At 42.7% G+C, this 23,025-nt stretch overlaps 1 protein-coding gene across 2 annotated transcripts in view; it reads right to left on the bottom strand.

The window, feature by feature from the left end:
- Nucleotides 1-16,052: 16,052 nt before the first annotated feature.
- Nucleotides 16,053-23,025, bottom strand: part of PNP (purine nucleoside phosphorylase) — a 52,091-nt gene continuing 45,118 nt past the window's right edge. For both annotated transcript variants that reach the window (XM_075828969.1, XM_075828968.1), the window contains exons 4-6: nt 20,459-20,634; nt 17,054-17,244; nt 16,053-16,439 (exon numbers count right to left, since the gene is read on the bottom strand). In XM_075828969.1, the coding sequence (XP_075685084.1) occupies nt 16,222-16,439; nt 17,054-17,244; nt 20,459-20,634 (585 nt within the window). In that variant the 3' untranslated portion in view covers nt 16,053-16,221. The remainder of the gene's footprint in view (nt 16,440-17,053; nt 17,245-20,458; nt 20,635-23,025) is intronic.

Here is a 23,025-nt window from a genome sequence, read left to right as displayed (position 1 = left end):
CGTATGGTATGCAAGAAGTGCCCATCAAGCCAATCCAACTTGTGGGAGGGGCTTCTGGAAGCATGGGGTGAAATTTCTCCCGATTACCTCAGCAAATTAACAGCTAGAATGCCAAAGGTCTGCAATGCTGTAATTGCTGCAAATGGAGCATTCTTTGACGAAAGTAAAATTTGAAAGAGAAAATTATTATTTGAAATAAAAATCATTATTTCTATCCTTGTCAATGTCTTGACTATATTTTCTAGTCATTTTGCAACTCATTTGATAAATATAAGTGTGAGTTTTCATGGAAAACACAAAATTGTCTGGGTGACCCCAAACTTTTGAACGCTAGTGTATGTATATAAAGTGGGTGTGAGTGCAGAACGCTATAGCTGTTGTATTTATTTCACTCTTAGTTTAAATACTGCAGATTTTACCAATGGATTTAGTTGTGGAAAATCTGCAGCATAAGGGCTTGTCCACACGTATTGGAAAATTTCTGGAGCAATTCCGCAGAAACTAGCAGAAATTCCGCTGCTGAAAAATAGCACAATTTCCTGCATTTTTGTGCTGCAGAAAATGGTGTGTATTTTGCGGCGTTTTTCACAATGTTGGGAGATAGTGACATCTCCTCTGAAAAATGCAGCAATTCAGTCCACTTTCCTCAGCGGGGATTGCTGTAGTACGAAAAATACGCATGCAGGTAAATTTCTGGTCGGAAATTTTACACAGCGTGTGGATGAGATTTGTTAAATCTCACCCACTTTGCTGCTACTGTATTCTGCTGCATATTTTCCGTCCACAATTCTGGATGGAAAATACGCAGCAATTCTGTTACGTGTGGACAAACCCTAATTCAGTAGCAGCAGAGTGGATGAGATTTGAACAAATCTCATCCACGCGCTGCGTAAATGATGAGTGTAAAAAAACGCTCAGAAATTTACCTGCAGTGCGGTTTTTTAATCCGCAGCATGTCAATTGTATTTGCGTAAATGCTGCTTATTTGTTTTGGGTTTTCCTCATTTAATTCAATGGGGAGGTAAAACCCGCAACATATAGCAGATGTTTTTTTGCGGCGGAAAAGCAGCGGTTCCTCCGCAAAAAATTTTTAATCTTATACTTACCCAGAATTCTGTTTTTTCGTCCGGGCCAGCCTCTTAAGATGACGTTTCATTTTTATTTTTCTGCTCAGTTTTCCGTAGCGGCCATTTCTGGCCGAAAAACTGCACCACAATTTGGTAGGGTTTTTCAGCTTAAATTCCCTGCGGTGCACAGGGCGGATACGTTGTGTGCTTTTACACAGCGTATCCGCCCTGTGTGAACATACCCGTACAGTATATACATATAGTAGCTGCTGTCTTACAACGATACAGCTGCAAACCATGCCAACATGCTGCATTCCCACAAGTCAGTGCAGTTTTCAAATGATTGTTAATGTCCATGCAGTTTTTTGCAGACGTTAACAATCATTTAAAAACTGCACCAACTTTTGATAAAACTGAATCTGCTACGTGTTTTACTGGACAATGGTTGTTACAATCTGATTGTTTGCATTAAAGGCTATGTACACCTTTGAATAGTCGACTACGCTATTGCTTCCCGCAAAACGACAGATCCGGTGCACAACAGAGACAAACGGAAACCATGGGCACCAGATCCGTCACCATTGAAATAAATGGTGATGGAAATGTGTCAGTTTGTGTCTGTTCAGGATCCCGTTCTGACGGAAAGCTCCGACGGAACGTCAGAACAGGACAGCAACGCAGATGTGAACAGAGCATCAGATGTTATAGATTACAGGTGGATACAGTCGACTACTCTATTGATACCGCCCAAAAAACGGAAACCATACGAAATGGAGACAAATGGAAACCATTAGCAACGGAAGCGTTACCATTGAAATCAATGGTAATGCAAACGGAAAGCTATGGTTTCCATTTGTGGGTTCCCCTGACGGAAAGGTCTGACGGAACCCATGAACAAAACCCAGACGCAGGTGAGAACGAAATCTAATTATTACTGTGATCTGTACAGATTATGGGGGGTACTATTTTTTGGGGTGTAAACAAATCCCAGTATATCATTACCATTGTTCAGGTCATACTGGAAGCTGCTAACCTGACTTTGCAAATGATCTCTGTACTGAAATGTATTTGTACTGAGTTTGGTTCTGGTGCTGTATTTATATGCTGAGCTTGGTTTTGGTGTTGTATTTATGTACTGAGCTTGGTTCTAGTGCTGTATTTGTGTACTGAGCTTGGTTCTGGTACTGTGTATATATGTATGAGCTTGGTTCTGGTGTTGGATGTGTGTATGTGCGTGTATATGTAACGTCCGCGGTCACATACCGCAGACTCCTATCATCCTGCAGACATCTTCCTCCCCAGAGATTCCAGCAGATGCGGCCGTCCTGTCCTGCAGTGACCAATAGGGTGCGCGCTCGAGCTCATTCCCAGCCTTAAAGGGCCAGAGCACACACATGTTTTAGATTTGACTGATTGTTTCCAGATCACCCTGGACTATAAGAAGTGCCCTGCCCTTTCACTCTCTGCATGAGCGTTGTTGTGTTTAACCATGTTAGTCTTTGCAAATGGTCCCTTAGTGGTTTCCAGTTCCGAGTGTTCCCCTTACTACTACCTGTATCCCGTGCTACCTTGTTCCTGTGCCATAGAGAGTTGGAGTCGTGTTGTGTCGTATACTACGCCTGCTGTATTTCACCGCACCTGGTGTTTGCCTACTGCCAAGGTCCCATCCATGCCTGCCATCGCTACGGTCTGTATTGCCACAGGTACCCTTATTCAAACTATAGACTTTGCCTTGGTATCCTGTTTGGCCAGCTGATATCCCGCTACGGCCCAGTGGGTACACACACCCATTGTGACAGTATATATGTACTGAGCTTTGTTCTGGTGCTGTATACGTGTACTGAGCTTTGTTCTGGTGCTGTACATATCTACTGAGCTTGGTTGTGGTGCTGTGGTGCTGTGGTGCTGTATATATGTACTGAGCCTGGTTGTGGTGCTGTATATATTTACTTAGCTTTGTTCTGGTTCTGTATATATGTACTGAGCTTTGGTCTGTTGATGTATATATGTACTAAGCTTTGTTCCGGTACTGTATTTATGAAATGAGCTTTGTTCTTGTTCTGTAATAAATACACAATTGCAGAGCAGATGGAATTGTTGCAATTTATTGTATATTTAATGGGAAACTGTCAAGTAGTTTTAAACCCTTGAACCGCCACCATGCAGTAATAAATGACCTGACAATATTTCCAAACGTTCCCCTGTAGGTTTCTTTCAGATACAGTAAAATCCATAAAATCAACTTTTAAAATAGTGCACACTACACCGTGTTCCAAATTATTATGCACATTGGATTTAAGTGTCATAAACATTTAATTATTAGTTTTTCAATTAAACTCATGGATGGTATTGTGTCTTAGGGCTCTTTGGATCATTGTAATCAATCTCAGACACCTGTGATAATTAGTTTGCCAGGTGTTCCCAATCAAAGGAAAACTACTTAAGAAGGACGTTCCACATTATTAAGCAGGCCACAGGTTTCAAGCAATATGGGAAAGAAAAAGGATCTCTCTGCTGCCGAAAAGCGTGAAATAGTGCAATACCTTGGACAAGGTATGAAAAAATTGGATATTTCAAGAAAACGTAAGCGTGATCATCGTACTGTGAAAAGATTTGTGGCTGATTCAGAGCACAGACGGATTCGTTCAGATAAAGGCATAATGAAGGTTTCTGCCAGACAAATTAATAGGATTAGGAGAGCAGCTGCTAAAATGCCATTGCAAAGGAGCAAACAGGTATTTGAAGCCGCTGGTGCCTCTGGAGTCCCGCGAACCTCATGGTGTAGGATCCTCCAGAGGTTTGCAAGTGTGCATAAAGCTATTATTCGGCCACCCCTAAACAATGCTCACAAGCAGAAACGGTTGCAGTGGGCTCAGAAATACATGAAGACTAATTTTCAAACCGTGTTGTTTACTGATGAGTGCCGTGCAACCCTGGATGGTCCAGATGGATGGAGTAGTGGATAGTTGGTGAATGGCCACCATGTCCCAACAAGGCTGCGACGTCAGCAAGGAGGTGGAGTCATGTTTTGGGCTGAAATCATGGGGAGAGAGCTGGTAGGCCCCTTTAGGGTCCCTGACGGTGTGAAAATGACCTCTGCAAAGCACGTAGAGTTTATGACTGACCACTTTCTTCCGTGGTACATAAGAAGAACCGTGCCTTCCGTAGCAAAATTATCTTCATGCATGACAATGCACCATCTCATGCTGCAAAGAATACCTCTGTGTCATTGGCTGCTATGGGCGTAAAAAGAGAGAAACTCATGGTGTGGCCCCCATGTTCCCCTGACCTCAACCCTATTGAGAACCTTTGGAGCATCCTCAAGCAAAATATCTATGAGGGTGGGAGGCAGTTCACATCAAAACAGAAGCTCTGGGAGGTTATTCTGACATCCTGCAAAGATATTCAAGCAGAAACTGTCCAAATACTCACAAATTCAATGGATGCAAGAATTGTGAAGGTGATATCAAAGAAGGGGTCCTATGTTAACATGTAACTTGGCCTGTTAAGTTTTTTTTATTGAAAGAGCTTTTGATTTCTGTAAACCTCCTGATGCGGCAAATTCAGCAAATTACCATTTTAGTTCTCTTTACAACCTTTAAAATGTTTTGATCTCTGTTGTGCATAATAATGTGAAACAGTGCATTTTGAGTTTTTTACTTCTAAAAAAAAATCTGTTATCATTAGGAGATTTGTTCAATAAAATTTGCATTATACTCCAACGGTTGATGGCTTGAAGATTATACTGACTGTCATTTGCATCGACTATTTAGGAAAATCAGCGAAAAATAACATTTGCATAATAATTTGGAATGCAGTGTAGATAGCGCCACTGTAGCTCCCTGAAGGAGCGGAATCCCCGTGTGGCCGGGGATTCCGCTCCTGGGGCGCTGCTTGATGCCTCTGTCCATATATGGACAGTGACATCAGGGAAAACTCCTGAAGCGGAATCCTCGGTCACAGCGTTGCAGACGCTATGACCGTCGATTCCACTCCAGGTGAAGCTCCTGTCGTCTGTGTCCATGACGTCATTGGCTTCTCCTGGAGTGGAATCCCCGGTCATAGAGTCTGCAAGGTTGTGACCGGGGATTCCGGGGAATTTGGAATGCGGTGTATATAGTAATTACTCTATTAAGGGTCATGGGTCAGTGTCGCTATCCTATATAGTCACACAGTCCTAACTGAAAACCCACCTTCCCATGCTTGGTTGACATCCCCCTGACTGTTATACATCACTACCAGTCTCCTCCAACTTTCTTGGATGCGCCATTGCCTTGTACTCCATGAGCACGTACCGGTCAGCGAGGTGTACTCTGCCCGGCTTCATTGCTGCACCGCGCATGCCAAGGGAGTACAAGGCAATGGAGAAGGTTGGTAGTAATGTAGAACAGTCAGGGGGATGCCATTTCAATTTTCGCCTCAGGCAGCAGAAAAGCTAGAATCGGCCCTGGGCGTCGGCGCCACTGAAACCAGCCACCGCCACCCTCTCCTGCACTAATTGTACCTGCCTTACAATGACGCTGATTGGCAGGGCAGAATGACTTGCCCCGCCAATCAGCACCTTTCAACGATGCTAGCGGCGCGATGACGTTATGTGGGGCACCATCTACAGGGGGGCTATATGTGGGGCACTATATACAGGGGGCACTATATGTGGGGCACTATCTAAAGGGGGCTCTATGGAGGCACTATCTACAGGGAGCAGTGTGTGTATGGGACACAGTGTATGGTGCTATTATAATCAGGGGCACAGTGTATGGTGCTATTATAATCAGGGACACAGTGTATGGTGCTATTATAATAAGGGACACAGTGTATGGTTCTATTATAATCACGGACACAGTGTATGGTGCTATTATAATTAGAGGTGCAGTGTATGGAACTATTATATTAAGGGGTACAGTGTGTCACCATGAGAATTTTATCTTCGTTTATAGGTGTAGAAATGTTTGAATAGTGAGTAGCTGAAGACTTCTGAGCTGCAAACTCTGCAGAAGTGGGTCGTGTCCGGGAGAAGTCATCATAGAGGTTTGAACCGGATGGAGAAGGATAGAGAAAAAGAACAACTAGAATCTAAGATCATCACCGGTGAGTCACTTAATATAATTTTTTATTCTGCCTCTAATCAGTACTGTAGTTACTGTATGATCTGCAGTGAGATGATGGGTGGTATGTTTTTTTTTTTTTTGTGAAACAGCAACTCCCAGCTTATCCTTATCATTGTTCGGTCCATGCTGGGAGCTGTAGTTTTACGCTGTACAAACCTATACGGCAGGGGTTGAACTAAATTGAGCTGTATTTGTGCTGGTGCTGTATTTATGTGCTGAGCTTGGTTCTGATGCTGTATATATGTACTGCGCATGAGTAATAAGTGTGAGTGCGCATGTGTCCTAGATGTGAGTGGTGTGCATGCGCATGTGTCCTAGGTGTGGTACGAATGCAGCATATGTCCAGCTTCTGGGTTGCATTTGTGCGTCATGTGTCCAGCTGAATATAAAATTGAAATCATACTATTTAGTTACAGTATGGTGATATTTTAGCATTGTATAAAGGTATAATTTGCAATCGTTATACGTCAGTATTAGGCCATGATCACGCAATCAGGATTTGATTAGGACTAAGTCCCTGATTCCACACCTAAATCCCTTTCAAATCCACTATCATTCCGCATCTATTACAAGTGAATGGGATATTTTATACCCCATTCACATGCAGCAGAAATAAGTCTGCTTCAATTTCTTCGGCTCCGAAAAAAATCCTCTAGAATAATGAGCATGTTCATTATTCTCGTGGAAAAGCAGTGGATTCATTGGAGTTGGAGCGATCAGGAACTATTCCTCTTTTCATTTACACCTGTTTTAATAAATCTCCCCATGTCTTGTATAGCTGAAAGGTGGTCCCATGTACTCCAGCCCAACACTGGTGGCTGCGTATGGCCTGCGGTGGGCCTGTGTGCTTAAAAATGTCAGGGCGGATTTAAAATCCCAGTCCGGCCCTGACCTCATCCATATTTGAAAGAATTTTTTAACCCTCCTTTCCTTGGACAAAGAGGTAAAATAGTCAAACTTCCCAGTAAGTAACCTATAATATCTCAAAATTTGTTTAGGTAACAGTTGAAGGGAGGGTGTAAGTGCCAAGAATGGGTCATCCCAATCATTACCTTTTAGATGTTTAAAGTCACTACGAATGTAGCTTTGTGCATCCAAAGGTGGAAGGGGTGTGGACCTACTATGTCATGGCTAATTTTCAATTCGTTAAATGTATAGATATGTCGTTTAGATCGGTCTACCAAATTCACAATACAGGGCAGTCCACTAGAGTGGGTTCTTTTGTTTTCTTCACCAAGGTAAGACAGTCCCTTCTGCTACCTATACAATTGCTTGATGCCTTGTAAAGTAAAATAAGGCCCTGCCTAAAAAAGGTAACTTTATTTAATACACATGTATGCTTTGAGACAATTTTCATAAACAAGACCAAATTCTCCCCTCCTACATTTGTTAGAAGTTGAAAAGTGAGATTTAAAAATACTTTTTTTGTATTACTTTAGGTCAAAGAGCACAGAAAACATTCAGTAAAGTTATGTTCACACGGCCTATTTTCGGGCCGTAAACACCCGAAAAATAGGAAGCAGAATGCCTCCAAACATCTGCCCATTGATTTCAATGGGGAAAAACGGCATTCTGTTCCGATGGGCCGCGAAAAAACGGCAGCGAAAAAGAAGTGCAGGTCACTTCTTGGGAGGTTTTTGGAGCAGTTTTTCATTGAGTCTATAGATAACAGCTCCAAAAACGGCCGTAAAAAACGCAGCCGAAATCGCGAGTGGCTTAAAAAATGTCTGAAAATCAGGAGCGGTTTTCAAGGGAAAACAGCTCCGTATTTTCAGCCGTTTTTTGTTAAGCATGTGAACATACCCTTATATTTTGTTTTGTCTCTTTGTCTCCTCCCATCTGGATTGTCAAGAAAAGCGTAAGGGTATGTTCACACGCTTAGCAAAAAATTTATGAAAATACGGAGCTGTTTTCAAGGGAAAACAGCTCCTGATTTTCAGAAGTTTTTTAAGCCACTCGCGATTTTCGTTGCGTTTTCAAAACGGCCGCATAAAAAACACCCCGTCGGAACAGAACGCCGTTTTTCCCATTGAAATCAATGGGCAGATGTTTGGAGGCCTTCTGCTTCCGATTCTTTGGCCATTTTTCAGCCGTTTAGGGCCCGAAAAACGGCCGAAAATAAGCCATGCCAACATACCCTAAGGCTCTTTTCACATCTGCTTCGTAGTTTCTGTTTATAAAGGAAATTCATGCTGCATTGTCGGATCCAACCTAAGACATGTACCACCATTGCCTGATGGACCCCATTGATTTATCTTGAGATCTGTTGAGTTTCGTTGTGGTGTCCATCATTTTGAAGGGAAGAATATTTCTGCATGCTACACTATTCTTCACATCGAATCTGACAGAATCCGCGACGAAGGCTCTGATGCAGATGTGAACATAGCCTAACACTGTTCAATTGTAGTCACACTGCATCAGCCCAGTGAAGAAGCATCTGTCTGTTCCAGCTTAAAGAGGCTCTGTCACCAGATTTTGCAACCCCTATCTGCTATTGCAGCAGATAGGCGCTGCAATGTAGATTACAGTAACGTTTTTATTTTTAAAAAACGAGCATTTTTGGCCAAGTTATGACCATTTTCGTATTTATGCAAATGAGGCTTGCAAAAGTACAACTGGGCGTGTTGAAAAGTAAAAGTACAACTGGGCGTGTATTATGTGCGTACATCGGGGCGTGTTTACTACTTTTACTAGCTGGGCGTGGTGTATAGAAGTGTCATCCACTTCTCTTCACAACGCCCAGCTTCTGGCAGTGCAGACACAGCCGTGTTCTCCAGAGATCACGCTGTGACGTCACTCACAGGTCCTGCATCGTGTCGGCACCAGAGGCTACAGATGATTCTGCAGCAGCATCGGCGTTTGCAGGTAAGTCGATGTAGCTACTTACCTGCAAATGCTGATGCTGCTGCAGAATCAACTGTAGCCTCTGGTGCCGACACGATGCAGGACCTGTGAGTGACGTCACAGATCTGCACTGCCAGAAGCTGGGCGTTCTGAAGAGAAGTGGATGATACTTCTCATCAGAAAGTCCAGCTAGTAAAAGTAGTAGACACGCCCCGATGTAACACACATAATACACGCCCAGTTGTACTTTTACTTTTCAACACGCCCAGTTGTACTTTTGCAAGCCTCATTTGCATAAATACGAAAATGGTCATAACTTGGCCAAAAATGCTCGTTTTTTAAAAATAAAAACGTTACTGTAATTACATTGCAGCGCCTATCTGCTGCAATAGCAGATAGGGGCTGCAAAATCTGGTGACAGAGCCTCTTTAAGGATGCCCCTTTCAATTTATCTGCCCTAATAAAGTACATGGATTGGCGTTGTTAAAGATAACCTGTTCATGCTGCCCTAACCAAGGACATCATGATTTAGTGACAGGTGCAGTTAGGCCTCATGCACACGAACGTATTTTTGTCCTCCCATAAATACTGGCGTAAATACGGGTCCTTGGTCACACGTATTCGACCCGTATTGCACCAGTATTTACGGACCCGTGCCCGTAAATACATGTCCGGTGCCACCAGTATTCCACCCGTATTTACGGGCAAGTTTTCGCGGCAAAATTGCACTGCATTAATCGGCAGCCCTTCCCTCTATCAGTGCAGGATAGAGAGAAGGGACAGCCCTTTCCGCAGAAAAAATAAAATAAATTCATACTTACCCGGCCAGTCTTGGTGACGCGTCCCTCTCTTGACTTCCAGTCCGACCTCCCTGGATGAAACGGCAGTCCATGTGACCGCTGCAGCGGTCACATGGGCGGAAACGTCATCCCAGGAGGCCGGACTGGAGGAGGAAGCAGGGAGTTCTGTGTAAGTATGAACGTCTTTTTTTTTTTTTTTTTTTTACAGGTTGATCTATATTGTGATCGGTAGTTTCTGTCCAGGGTGCTGAAAGTTACTGCCGATCGTTTAACTCTTTCAGCACCCTGGACAGTGACTATTTACTGCCGTCGCATAGCAACGCTCCCATAATTACGGGGGCACACACGTAGTCACCCGTAATTACGGGAGCCCCATAGACTTGCCGTAATTACAGCCTGAACTAGGACATGTTCTATATTTTTTTTTCAATGGCACGGGCACCTCATTATTAAGCTATCTTTTACCCCAAAGCACTGCAGTATTTTAAAGAAATCATAGTTTAAACACCTACTCAAGACTAGTGCTAGTCTTGTGGAGAAGTGTCCGCTGGGATGTTCCACCTTGCCTTTTCTCCACCCAGCTCAGTGTGATTGACACACAAATAGGGATAGACCTGTCATTAAGTTGAGCCAGGTGGGGGAGAAGCTGGAGAGGAGCTGCCCAATGGACGTAAGCATTTAGGCTGGGTTCACACGAGCAGGTTACGTCCGTAAAGGACGGAACGTATTTTGGCCGCAAGTCCCGGACCGAACCCACAGCAGGGAGCCGGGCTCCTAGCATCATAGTTATGTACGACGCTAGGAGTCCCTGCCTCGCTGCGGGACAACTGTCCCGTACTGTAAACATGTTTTCAGTACGGGACAGTAGTTCCACGGAGAGGCAGGGACTCAAGCGTCGTACATAACTATGATGCTAGGAGCCCGGCTCCCTGCTGTGGGTTCGGTCCGGGACTTGCGGCCGAAATACGTTCCGTCCTTTACAGACGTAACATGCTCGTGTGAACCCAGCCTAAGAATACAAATTCAAAAGGATAGATATTGGTAGCTGCCCAGTAAGATATATGGGAGATAGGCCTGCTGAGCTATCTAATTTATTGATGACATAATTGAGGGAGAATGTAACGGGCACCAATATATTAAAAGAAATACAATACTGTACAATAAGCATGTTGAAGCCCATACGTGTTTACAAGCTGCTACATGTATTAACCCCTTAGTGACCACCAATACACCTTTTCATAGCAGCCTAGTCTAAGTCCTGCACGGGTGTCTGATGACAGCCGTGCTCCTCCTCCAATAGTAGCAATTGAAGTTTACTTAGATCGCGGCCGTTTAACCCGTTAAATGCTGCGGTCAATAGAGACCGCGGCATTTAAATCATTTACAGAGAGAGCTCCCTCTCACCCATCGGTGGCCCGCAAATGCAATCGCGGGCCTCCGATGGGGTGTCATGGCAGCCGGGAGCCTAATAAAGGCCCCGTTAAAAAAAAATAAAAAAATATATATATATGTCGAAATTGCAATTTTTTTTCCATTGCCCCCCAAAAAAGTCATAATAAAAACTAACCAATAAGTCCCATGTACCCCAAAACAGTACCAATCAAAACTACGTCTCGTCCCACAAAAAACAAGCCGTCAATGTATCACTACATTGACGGAAAAATTAAAAAAAATGACGGCTCTTAGAAAGAGACGATGCAAAAACAAAATCATTTTCGTTCAAAAGAGTTTATTGTGTAAAAGTCGTAAAATATAAAAAACAAAACAAACCTATACATATGTGGTATCGCCGTAATCGTACCGACCCATAGAATAAAGGTAACATGTTATTTATGCCGCACAGTGAACGGCGTGAATTTAAAAACGCATGGGGCGGAATTTGAGGTTTTTTTTTTCTATTCCCCCAAAAACAAAGTTAAGCAAAAATATTATATGTACCCAAAATGGTGCCATTAAAAAGTACAACTAATCCCACAAAAAACAAAAAGTCCTCATACAGCTATGTCGACAGAAAGATAAAAAAAACAAAAAAGTTATAGCACTTTGAATGCAACTATAGAAAAACAAAAAAAAATAGCTTGGTCATTAGGGCCTAAAATAGGCTGGTCATTAAGGGGTTAAATTGGATTTTCTGTTTTCTCTCTTTTAAATCTTTATTGTTATAGAAAACGAAACCATTGTATATGTTCATAAGTAATGGAGCATTGTAAAAAAAATTACTATATAATCAACTAGCTGTAAATAAATATAGATAGCAATAATAACTATAAAACAACATTACCAAATTATCCCTGTTAATAATTTCAATGTAACAATGATATTCTTATAAAACTGTAAAAGGTGAACTCCTACAGAGGCATGAAATAAATTCACTTATAATACAGAGCTATTGGTAGCTCCCCAGTAAAATATCTGGCGGCTAGGCCTGCTGAGCTGTCATTTATTGATGACACAATTGAGGGAGAATGTAACTGCATGCAGGTGATTTAGGGTATGTGCACACGGCCTATTTTCAGCCGTTTTTCAGGCCGTGAACGCCCGAAAAATTGGAAGCAGAACGCCTCCAAACATCTGCCCATTGATTTTAATGGGAAAACGGCATTCAGTTCCGACGGAGCGTTTTTCGCTGCGCTTTTTTACGCGTAAAAAAACGGCCGCGAAAATGAAGTGCAGGACACTTCTTGGGACGTTTTTGGAGCCGTTTTCCATAGACTATTGAAAAAAGCTCCAAAAACGGCCGTAAAAAAAAACGCAGCGAAAAACGCGAGAAGCACAAAAAAAAAAAAGTCTGAAAATCAGGGGCTGTTTTCTCTTGAAGTTTTTGACTCTGCGTGTGAACATACCCTTAGGCTATGTTCACACGGGGTATTTTGCTGAGTTTTTTGACGCGGAAACAGCGTCGCAAAACTCGGCAAAAACGGCCCGAGAACGCCTCCCATTGATTTCAATGGGAGCCGTCGGCGTCTTTTTCCCGCGAGCAGTAAAACTGCCTCGCGGGAAAAAGAAGCGACATGCCCTATCTTCGGGCGCTTCCGCCTCTGACCTCCCATTGACTTCAATGGGAGGCAGGAGAAAGCGTATTTCTCGCTGTTTTATGCCCGCGGCGCTCAATGGCCGCGGGCGAAAAACGGCGCGATAATTGCCGCGAAAATCGGCGTGCAGGGAGAGGAATATCTGCCTCAAAGTTCCAAACGGAATTTTGAGGCAGATATTCCTCCCCCAAAATACTCCGTGTGAACATAGCCTTAGACTCCAATTTTCCCAGAAGTTAACAGAGTGTATCTTGTGTGCAGTCTATTGTATTAGAACTTGGGAAAAAGAACAAATAAAATTAATCAAGTAATAGTAAACACACTAAGGCCTTATTTACACGACCGTGTACTACGTCCGTGCTACGCGCATGGCAATCACGCGCGTCGCACGGATTTAAGTCAATGGGGCCATTCTGACACGCTGCGTAAAACTCACGACATGTCCTATACTTGCCAGTGTTTTGCGCAGCACGCACCCATTGTAGTCTATGGGTGCGTGCAAATCACGCACGGAAGCATTTCCGGGTGATGCGTGTGATTCGCGCTACAGCGGTTAAGGAAGTGAGGGGAAACATAAAAGCCCCTCCATCTTTACTGTTTCGTAAACATCAAAACAGAGTGTCATAATGATGCCGGCTGCGCGAAAGTCACGCAACCGCGCACCATATACAGATGCCACACAACTTTTGCGCGCGCAAAACGCCGCGTTTTTTGCACGCGCAAAATGCACACGCTCATGTGAATCCGGCCTAAGGCAAATATATAGTTTTACATTTTTCAATCTCACAAAAAAAACAGCAAAGCATCTGGGTTCCATAGTAATTTTATTTAGGCTTTCTAGAAAAAGTTATATAAAAAGCACAGATGTAGATTTGAGCTGCAGAAGGAATGTTAAGTGTCAAACATTTCCTTCACTACACATAATTTTGTAACACATCTAGTTTACGTCCTCTGCAAACGTGTATTAAATAACAGACTGTGGGAGTGATTATGTGACAATTGACAGTACTCCGATGTTATTAATGTATAATTTGTTTCATTTAAGTATAAGGCTTTCATTTATTCCTTTCGTGTCCAATCCTAGTTTTGGCTAAAAGAAAAATGCATCCAAAACTGTACCAAACTGCGCTTCGAGAACCGGATCTATAAAGAAGCTGCCTACGGTTTGTGTAACATACCCATTACTATTGTATCTTAACATTAAATTCATACTTTGTCCATATAAGATAGATTCATATAAGGACCAGATTATAAATATAAACATGTAAACAGGTAACTACCGTGTGATGGTTAAAAATCATTTTTAAACGCAATGAAATTTACAGAAGGTACCCTTAAAGCGTAACTAAACGTTCAATCAACTTTTTATTTTCTAGCAGCATGTGTAATATACTTTATTAATGAATTTGGACTCGTTTTTGTGTTATAAGTCTTTTAAATGGCCACTCTGACACTTTTCTACCACATTTTATTTCTTGTATTTCTCCTGTTGCTAGCAGAAATCCGTACACCGTTTGAATGTATCAGTGTACGGATTCTGCTGCCTATGAGTACGGGTGGGTGGTGGCCCCATCCGGACGTCAGATGTGCACGCCCCCATCGTGACGACAGGAAGGTCTCTCTGCCTCTATACACTAAACAGTTCTCTATAGAGTAAGGCTGGGTTAACACGACCTATTTTCAGACGTAAACGAGGCGTTTTACGTCTGAAAATAGGGCTACAATACGTCGGCAAACATCTGCCCATTCATTTGAATGGGTTTGCCGTCGTACTGTGCAGACGACCTGTAATTTACGCGTCGTCGTTTGACAGCTGTCAAATGACGACGCGTAAATTGACTGCCTCGGCAACGAAGTGCAGGGCACTTCTTTGCAACGTAATTTGAGCCGTTCTTCATTGAACTCAATGAAGAGCAGCTCAAGATTTACGAGCGTCACAGACGCCTCGCATAATACGAGGAGGAGCTTTTATGGCTGAAACGAGGCAGCTGTTTTCTCCTGAAAACAGTCTGTCATTTCAGCCGTAAAAGCCTCTCACCGTGTGCACATACCCTAACCGAGAGCAGCACAGCGCATGGAAGAGACTTTGCGCACTGGTCTCTGTGCCTGGATGATTTTCCCCCTTCTCTCCGGCAAATTGTCTCAGGACACTGTAATGTGAGCTGCTAATTAGCATCAGATAAGTCTAGGACTGCTCCGTCCTTCGTCTTATCTTCCCTGCACTTGCCAGGGAAAGTGAAAAACTCTGATTGCTTTCTTCTGGAGTGTGCAGACATATTTACATCTCTATATATAATGTGTTGCGCTGTGCATAGCTCAGTGCACGCTCACAGTATTGTAGTTATCACCTCAGAGTTCACTGCCCATGAATGATACAAATCAACATCACACACAGTAAGACACGCCTCTAGCAACTGGCCAGAATCAGGGAGTGTGAGAAAATAGATGTGGACGGTTTCACAAGAAAAAAAAAAAAGCTGCAAAAAAGGTACTTTGAAGTGAAAAAAATTGCTAGGAGTAATGAAGTCACATAGAGGGACATAGCAGTTGAAATAAAAAAAATTTGCGACAGTTTAGCTACGCTTTAAATGTGCTATTAAAGGCCACACTAGATCTAGATATCACTCGCCCTAAAACCGTCAAGGACAAAGTATAACCTTATGATATCTACTGTACATTTCATTTTCAGTATTGAATTACAATTTGATCCTGAAGTCAGGCACCAATATAGAAAAGAGTACAGTTAATTTAATATAAAAAAATACAGTGCTGTACAAGAAGCATGTTGATGCCTATACGTGTTTACAAGCTGCTACAGTACATATATTAAATTGGCTTTACTGTTTTAGCTCTTAAGTTTTTATTGTTATAAAAAACTAAACCATTGTATATGTTTATAATTAATGGAGGATTGTAAAAAATGTACTATATACTCAACTAGCTGTAAATAATAAATATAAATAGCAATAAGAATTATAAAACAACATTACCAAATTCTCCCGGTTAATAATTTCAATGTAACAATGATATTCTTATAAAACTGTAAAAGGTGAACTCCTACATAGAGGGATGAAATAAATTCACTTATAATACAGCTATCCAAAACAAAAGAGGCTTACAACATATGTGTATAATCTGAGATATGTCTGCTAGAAGAATCAAAGAACAGGCAGAAGAGGAAAGGAATACAGAGTATTATAGCGGAGGAATGTGTTCTGGTTCTTCATACAGTAGGTGGGCACAGAAATGTGTAGAAAACGGTGCTAGCGGGTCCCTAGGATTGGAAAAATACTATGAAAGACAAAAGGCTAAATGTATTTGGTAATGGGTAATAAATCTAGTGCCTTCTCCATCCTGCAGCAAACCCCTTCTAGAACAGATTATTGCTCTTTTCATAATGCTGGAGCAGAAGAGTAACCAGCTTCTCCAGGAGTTTAGCACTGTCTTTTCCAGCTTGTAGCACTTCTTCATGGTTAGCGGTGGTTTTACAGTTGTAGTCCATCACTACCTCGTTTGTAATAAGGGACATGCCCAAAACCCTTAAACCACAATGTCTGGCCACAATTACTTCAGGTACAGTACTCATCCCTAGACAAAGGGAGACAGAATAGGTGAGACAAGTATGGACGATGCTAGAAATGCTGCTACCTTTGTCAAGTATTAGTTCATTAGTAGAAGTTTTTAATTCCGTATAATATGGACTTAATTTCTAACAAAGAGAAGTAAATTTATATGTATGTTGATTTATTTTAAGACAATACACTTGTTTCAAGTCTCAAAAAGAGCAAAGTGCGTCGGCACTGCTCCAGTCGTGTCGTGTAGCCCGATTGGGTCTGTGTCAGAAAACCAGGTGGTGCGCAGCAAGACATTTTAGTCCATAAACTTCCAGAAATAGGTAGAGCAAAGAAGCGGTTATAATCCTTGTTTCCCATTTGAAAAAATAAAAAAAAGGAACAAAGGTGGCAGGTACAGACAGTGAGCTGAACAGGCAACAGCTTTTTCGTGTTGATAAACGCTTTCTTAAACCTTCAGGTTTGACAAAGCGTGTATCAAGGCATAAGAGCTGTTGCCTGTTCAGCTCACTGTCTGTACCCGCCACCTTGTTTCCCATTTGAAAAAATAAAAGGATTATAACCGTGGTAACTGGCACCTCTTCGGTCTACCTATGTATGGATATTTGTTTCAAATCTCTTTTCACATACCTACGGCATCAGCTCCAAGGCTTCTGAGGAGTCTACTTTCAGCAATCGTCTCAAAATTGGGTCCTCCAATGCTGCAATACACCCCTTCCCTCATCTTCTCTGAGAGATTCAGCTCTTCCCCAGCTGCCAAAATCAGCTTCCTCAGTTCCTTATCATAGGCATCAGACATGGGAGGAAACCGAGGGCCAAACCTGTATAAGAAACCATGGGTGGTTAGTAAGAAGGCAACACAAGATTAATAAGAGAAAGCAATTTCTGTATCAGATTCACGCGCGTGAAAAATGCGCGTGAATCTGGTCCGTATGTGTTGCGTTATTGCATCTGTACTTTGCGAGTGGCATGAGTTATTCGCACACTTGCAAAACACATCGTGATTTACGCATCAATTCCATTGAAAATAATTTTTTAAAAAAGCACAGAACACGGACGTGCATCCGTGTGCTGTGCGTGGTTTTCATGCACCCATTGACTCCAATGGGCAATAGGTGCGTGAAAAACGCGCCAAAATAGGACAAGCAGTGAGTTTTACATAACGGACACACGCTGCGTGAAAACTCCTGCATGTGTGAACGGCCTCATTGAAATCAATGGGTCCGTGTGCTGTGCGTGATTTTCCTGCTCAGCACACGGACGTTGTTCAAGTACGTCAGAATGAGCCCATACATTCATTAATATCCATCTAGGAGTGGTTCTTTAAGGGTTTTCCCAGAATCTTAAAGAGGCTCTGTCACCAGATTTTGCAACCCCTATCTGCTATTGCAGCAGATAGGCGCTGCAATGTAGATTACAGTAACGTTTTTATTTTAAAAAAACGAGCATTTTTGGCCAAGTTATGACCATTTTTGTAGTTATGCAAATGAGGCTTGCAAAAGTCCAAGTGGGTGTGTTTAAAAGTAAAAGTCCAAGTGGGTGTGTATTATGTGCGTACATCGGGGCGTTTTTAATACTTTCACTAGCTGGGCGCTCTGATGAGAAGTAACATCCTCTTCTCTTCAGAACGCCCAGCTTGTGACAGTGCAGATCTGTGACGTCACTCACAGGTCCTGCATCGTGACGGCCACATCGGCACCAGAGGCTACAGTTGATTCTGCAGCAGCATCAGCGTTTGCAGGTAAGTCGATCTTACCTGCAAACGCTGATGCTGCTGCAGAATCAACTGTAGCCTCTGCTGCCGATGTGGCCGTCACGATGCAGGACCTGTGAGTGACGTCACAGATCTGCACTGTCACAAGCTGGGCGTTCTGAAGAGAAGAGGATGTTACTTCTCTTCACAGCGCCCAGCTAGTAAAAGTATTAAAAACGCCCCGATGTACGCACCTAATACACGCCCACTTGGACTTTTACTTTTAAACACACCCACTTGGACTTTTGCAAGCCTCATTTGCATAATTACAAAAATGGTCATAACTTGGCCAAAAATGCTCGTTTTTTAAAAATAAAAACGTTACTGTAATCTACATTGCAGCGCCTATCTGCTGCAATAGCAGATAGGGGTTGCAAAATCTGGTGACAGAGCCTCTTTAAGTGATCACCTATCCACGGAATAGGTGATCATTTTCTGTTAGCTGGGGGGTCCCCACCACTTCAACCCCCACCGATCGTGAGAAGGCGGGTCCAGGAACCCCCAGTTCCTCCTCACTGCAGTGACATTGAATGGAGCAAAGGTTGAGCATGAGCGCTGCCACTCCATTCAAAGTTCATGGGAAAGACGGAAACAGTCAAGTACAGCGCTCGGCTGTTTCCGTCATTCTCATAGACATTGACTAGACTAGCAGGTGGATTCTCAACCGCCGCTTCTTTCAAGCGCCTCCTCACTGCGAGCGGTGCAGTGAGCAGGATCTTGGGGTTTGCGACCCCCCTTTCTCAATATTGGTGGAGGTCCCCTTTAATATTCAAAATAAGTTCTACATTGAAAACAGTTCAGCCCTGTATTTTTTTCCCTAATAAATGTGGACCACAAAGTCTTTAAATGATCACTTCAGACAAAACTGATGTACTGTGTTATGTCTAGTGCAGGACCTGAGGGTGTCATGCATGACATTTTGCCATGACCAAGGACAGGTGATCTGTCGGAAACACGTAGGCTTACTGCTGAGACAACCACACGAAGGCTGGGTTCACACGAGCACATTACGTCCGTAATGGACGGAACGTATTTCGGCCGCAAGTCCCGGACCGAACATACTGCAGGGAGCCGGGCTCCTAGCATCATAGTTATGTACGACGCTAGGAGTCCCTGCCTCTCCGTGGAACTACTGTCCCATACTGAAAACATGATTACAGTCCGGGACAGTTGTCCCGCAGCAAGGCAGGGACTCCTAGCATCGTACATAACTATGATGCTAGGAGCCCGGCTCCCTGCAGTGTGTTCGGTCCGGGACTTGCGGCCGAAACACGTGCCGTCGATTACGGACGTAACATGCTCATGTGATTCCAGTCTTACGCCTAGTGGATTTTACTCTGGTCTGAAATAAAGTTGGACTATTACATCCTTTTAACGAAAGAGCACTGGATCAAATTCTTCCGTTTCTGCGGTGTCATGCATGACTTAAGGATTTAATGAACCCCAAAGAGAAAAAAGTAATGCGTGGCCCCCTCACGCCATTGCATTAGGCATAAGACATCAGTAGAGTATACGTTTTTTCCTGTAGTTTGGCTTTGAAGATTCCAGAATTTAAATTTTACTTGTCTTTAAGAAATTTTGGATGGATTACAAATTATGTACTGGATAGATAACATTGTGCCACTTACTACATTGTATGTAGGCATGTTCCATTTAAATATGTATTTGATACCAGTATTCTCTTTATCATACTGTTGGGTACTCCGCTTTGTGGCACGTTCATTCCTTATACAATCATACTATCTATTTCCTAGTTTATAAAATCAGGACAGGTGATGGTCTTCGATAAGCCTATTACAAATTGTGAAATGTGCAGAGAAGCGTCACATAGATATCTTTCCAACAGTTATAGGAGAAAAGAAATGAGCACAGTTGTGCTTGGCTTAAAGCGGTTGCATTAGGGCATATGGACGTCATAGAGGGGAGTCTCCTGCTCATGAACCCCCTGTATTAGCCAGAGCCAACAGCTACTAAAAAAGAGCAGTTCCCACTCTGGTACCTTGGCTGGTCTATGTAAAGTTTCTCATTAATATGAATGAGCGCCATGCAATAGTACATTTGTAGCAGCTACTGCAAGAGAGATGTGTGTCCAGTCGCAACAGCTGATCAGCTTTCTACTTTTTTGGGGCTTTCATAAGCTGGAGCCACGGCCCTTTCAAAAAGGGGTCATGTGGAGACAACCCCATTAAGTATCTTACGTTTTACAAAAGAACATAGATTGTCAATATTTTATGTTTCAGCTAACAGACAGTTTTAATAGAATACTTAATTAAAAAGCTCACCTATCCTCATTAGGACCAATGAGTGGATTCTGACTCGCAAATCCTGGCATATTTATGTGATCTATTATAATCATAATGTCCCCAACTTTATAATCTTTGTTTAGTCCTCCAGCAGCATTGGTGACAATGAGTGTTTTAACCCCAATCAAATGGAAAACCCGGATTGGAAATGTAACCTAGTAAAGGGGGAAAAAGGAGAGGAACAAATTTTACCACCTTAATAAATTAGCTTTTTCCTAAATCTATTAGAATATCCAGGAGTTGGAGGACCACAAATTACTAACCACGGTCGTTGTTTGTGCGGAGATGCAGCAGACCACACAGTATACACATTACTTACATAAAAAGGCATTTGAAAAATACAAATCTGAGGGTACAACTTTAGTCTTTGTAAATTTAAAGAGCTTAAAGTGTAGCTAAACGTTTGACAAACTTCTGACATGTCAGAGACCTGTCAGAAGTTTGGATTGGTGGGGGTCCGATCACTGAGACCCCCACCAATCGCTGGAACGAAGCAGCTGAAACGCCCGTGTGAGTGCTCAGCCGCTTCGTGTCTATTCGGCTTTTTCCGGAAAACCGATGTATCGGAGTACGAGCTCATAGACTTTCTATTGAGTCCGTACACCAATACATTTGTTTCCGGAAATAGCCGAACAGACACAAAGCGGCTAAGCGCTCACACTTCGTTCTAGCGATTGGTGGGGGTCTCAGTGCTCGGACCCCCACCAATCCAAACTTATGACATGTCAGAAGTTTGTCATACGTTTAGCTACACTTTAACCTTTCCCAACCCATGACGTGCTGGCACATCATGGAGCACGCTAAGCCCGCTCCATACGCTGCAGGTGTCAGCTGTGTATCACAGCTGACATGCTGCTCTAACGGCCAGGAAGAGTGCTCGGACTGTTCCTGGCCGTTTAACTGGTTAAAGAGGCTCCGTCACCAGATTATCTCCTACATAATCTGATTGGTGCTGTAATGTAGATAATGGTGGTTTTTATTTTGAAAAACTATCATTTTTGAGCAAATGAGCAATTTTAGATTTATGCTAATTACTTTCTTAATAACCAACTGGGCGTGTTTTTACTTTTGACCAACTGGGCGTTGTACAGAGAAGTGTATGACGCTGACCAATCAGCATCATACACTTCTCATTGTTCCAGCCCAGCTTCTTTCACTGCACAATCACACTTCTCATTGTCAGGCCTTATTCACACGGACGTGTCCATTTTGCGCACGCAAAAAACGCTGGTGCTTTTCTGTTTTTATTCATTTCTTTTACTGCTGTTGCGCGATTCACACGCGGCACCCGGAAGTGCTTCCGTGTGCCGAGCGCGATTTGCACGCACCCATTGACTTCAATGAGTGCGTACAGCGCGAAACACGGGCAAATATAGGAAGTCATGGGTTTCACGCAGCGCACATACGCTGCGTGAAATTCACTGACAGTCTGAACGGCCCCATTCATTAACATAGGTCCGTGCGACGCGCGATTTCCACGCGCGTAGCACGGACGTATTATACGTTCGTGTGAATAAGGCCTTACAGTGTGATTGTGCAGTGAAAGAAGCTGGGCTGGAACAATGAGAAGTGTATGACGCTGATTGGTCAGCGTCATACACTCCTCTGTACAACACCCAGTTGGTAAAAAGTAAAAACACGCCCAGTTGTCGATTAAGAAACAAATTAGAAAAAATCTAAAATTGTTCATAACTTGCTGAAAAATTATCGTTTTTCAAAATAAAAAGCACTGCTGTTATCTACATTACAGCGCCAATCAGATTATATAGGAGATAGGGCACTTATAATCTGGTGACAGAGCCTCTTTCAATGCCGCGGTCAATAGCAACCGTGGAATTTAAACCGTTAGGAGAGAGGCGGCCCCCCTCTGTCAGGCCAATTGCCCCCTGCAACGTGATCGAGGGGTGCCAATGGTTGTAACGGCAGCCCCAGGGACCTAATAAAGGCCCCCTAGGTCTGCCAAAGGCATAGCTTAGCAGAAGCCTGTAAAAATGACAATATACTGCAATACATTTGTATTGCAGTGTATTGTACCAGCGCAGATTTTTTTTCTCCCACAGTTTGGGGCTAAAAAAATTTTTTTTTACAGCGTGAATATAGGAAAAAGCGATTCTTGCCATTGTTTTTCTTGTTTATTTTTTATCCCGTTCACGTTTCGCGCTAAATAATCCATTTGATTAATTCTTCAGATTATTACGGTCGTATAGATACCTAATATGTGTAGGTTTTTTGTTTTTATTTAGTGTAGGGGCAATAAAATATATTTTATGCAAAATAATGCCTTTTTTTGGGACTTTTTTTATTTATAATTATTTTTGTTACTGTTTTTTTTAAATTCCATTAAGGGATAACTTTATTTATAACTTTATTTTTTTAGTTATAATGTATTAGCATACTCCTGTATGCTAATACATTACACTTTGTCACTATGACACAGGCTGCTGTTAGGGCAGCACATAGTGTGCCCGAACAGCAGGCAAACGGAACAGACAGCCCTGGGGTCCTTTCTAGGTCCCCAGGGCTGACTGCAGAGGTATTCGCTGGTG

Source organism: Rhinoderma darwinii, chromosome 1 (assembly GCF_050947455.1).
Source record: "Rhinoderma darwinii isolate aRhiDar2 chromosome 1, aRhiDar2.hap1, whole genome shotgun sequence".
Lineage (NCBI taxonomy): Eukaryota > Metazoa > Chordata > Amphibia > Anura > Rhinodermatidae > Rhinoderma > Rhinoderma darwinii.
The sequence above is the reverse complement of the archived record's forward strand: the minus strand, read 5'-3'. Positions and strand labels throughout refer to the sequence as shown.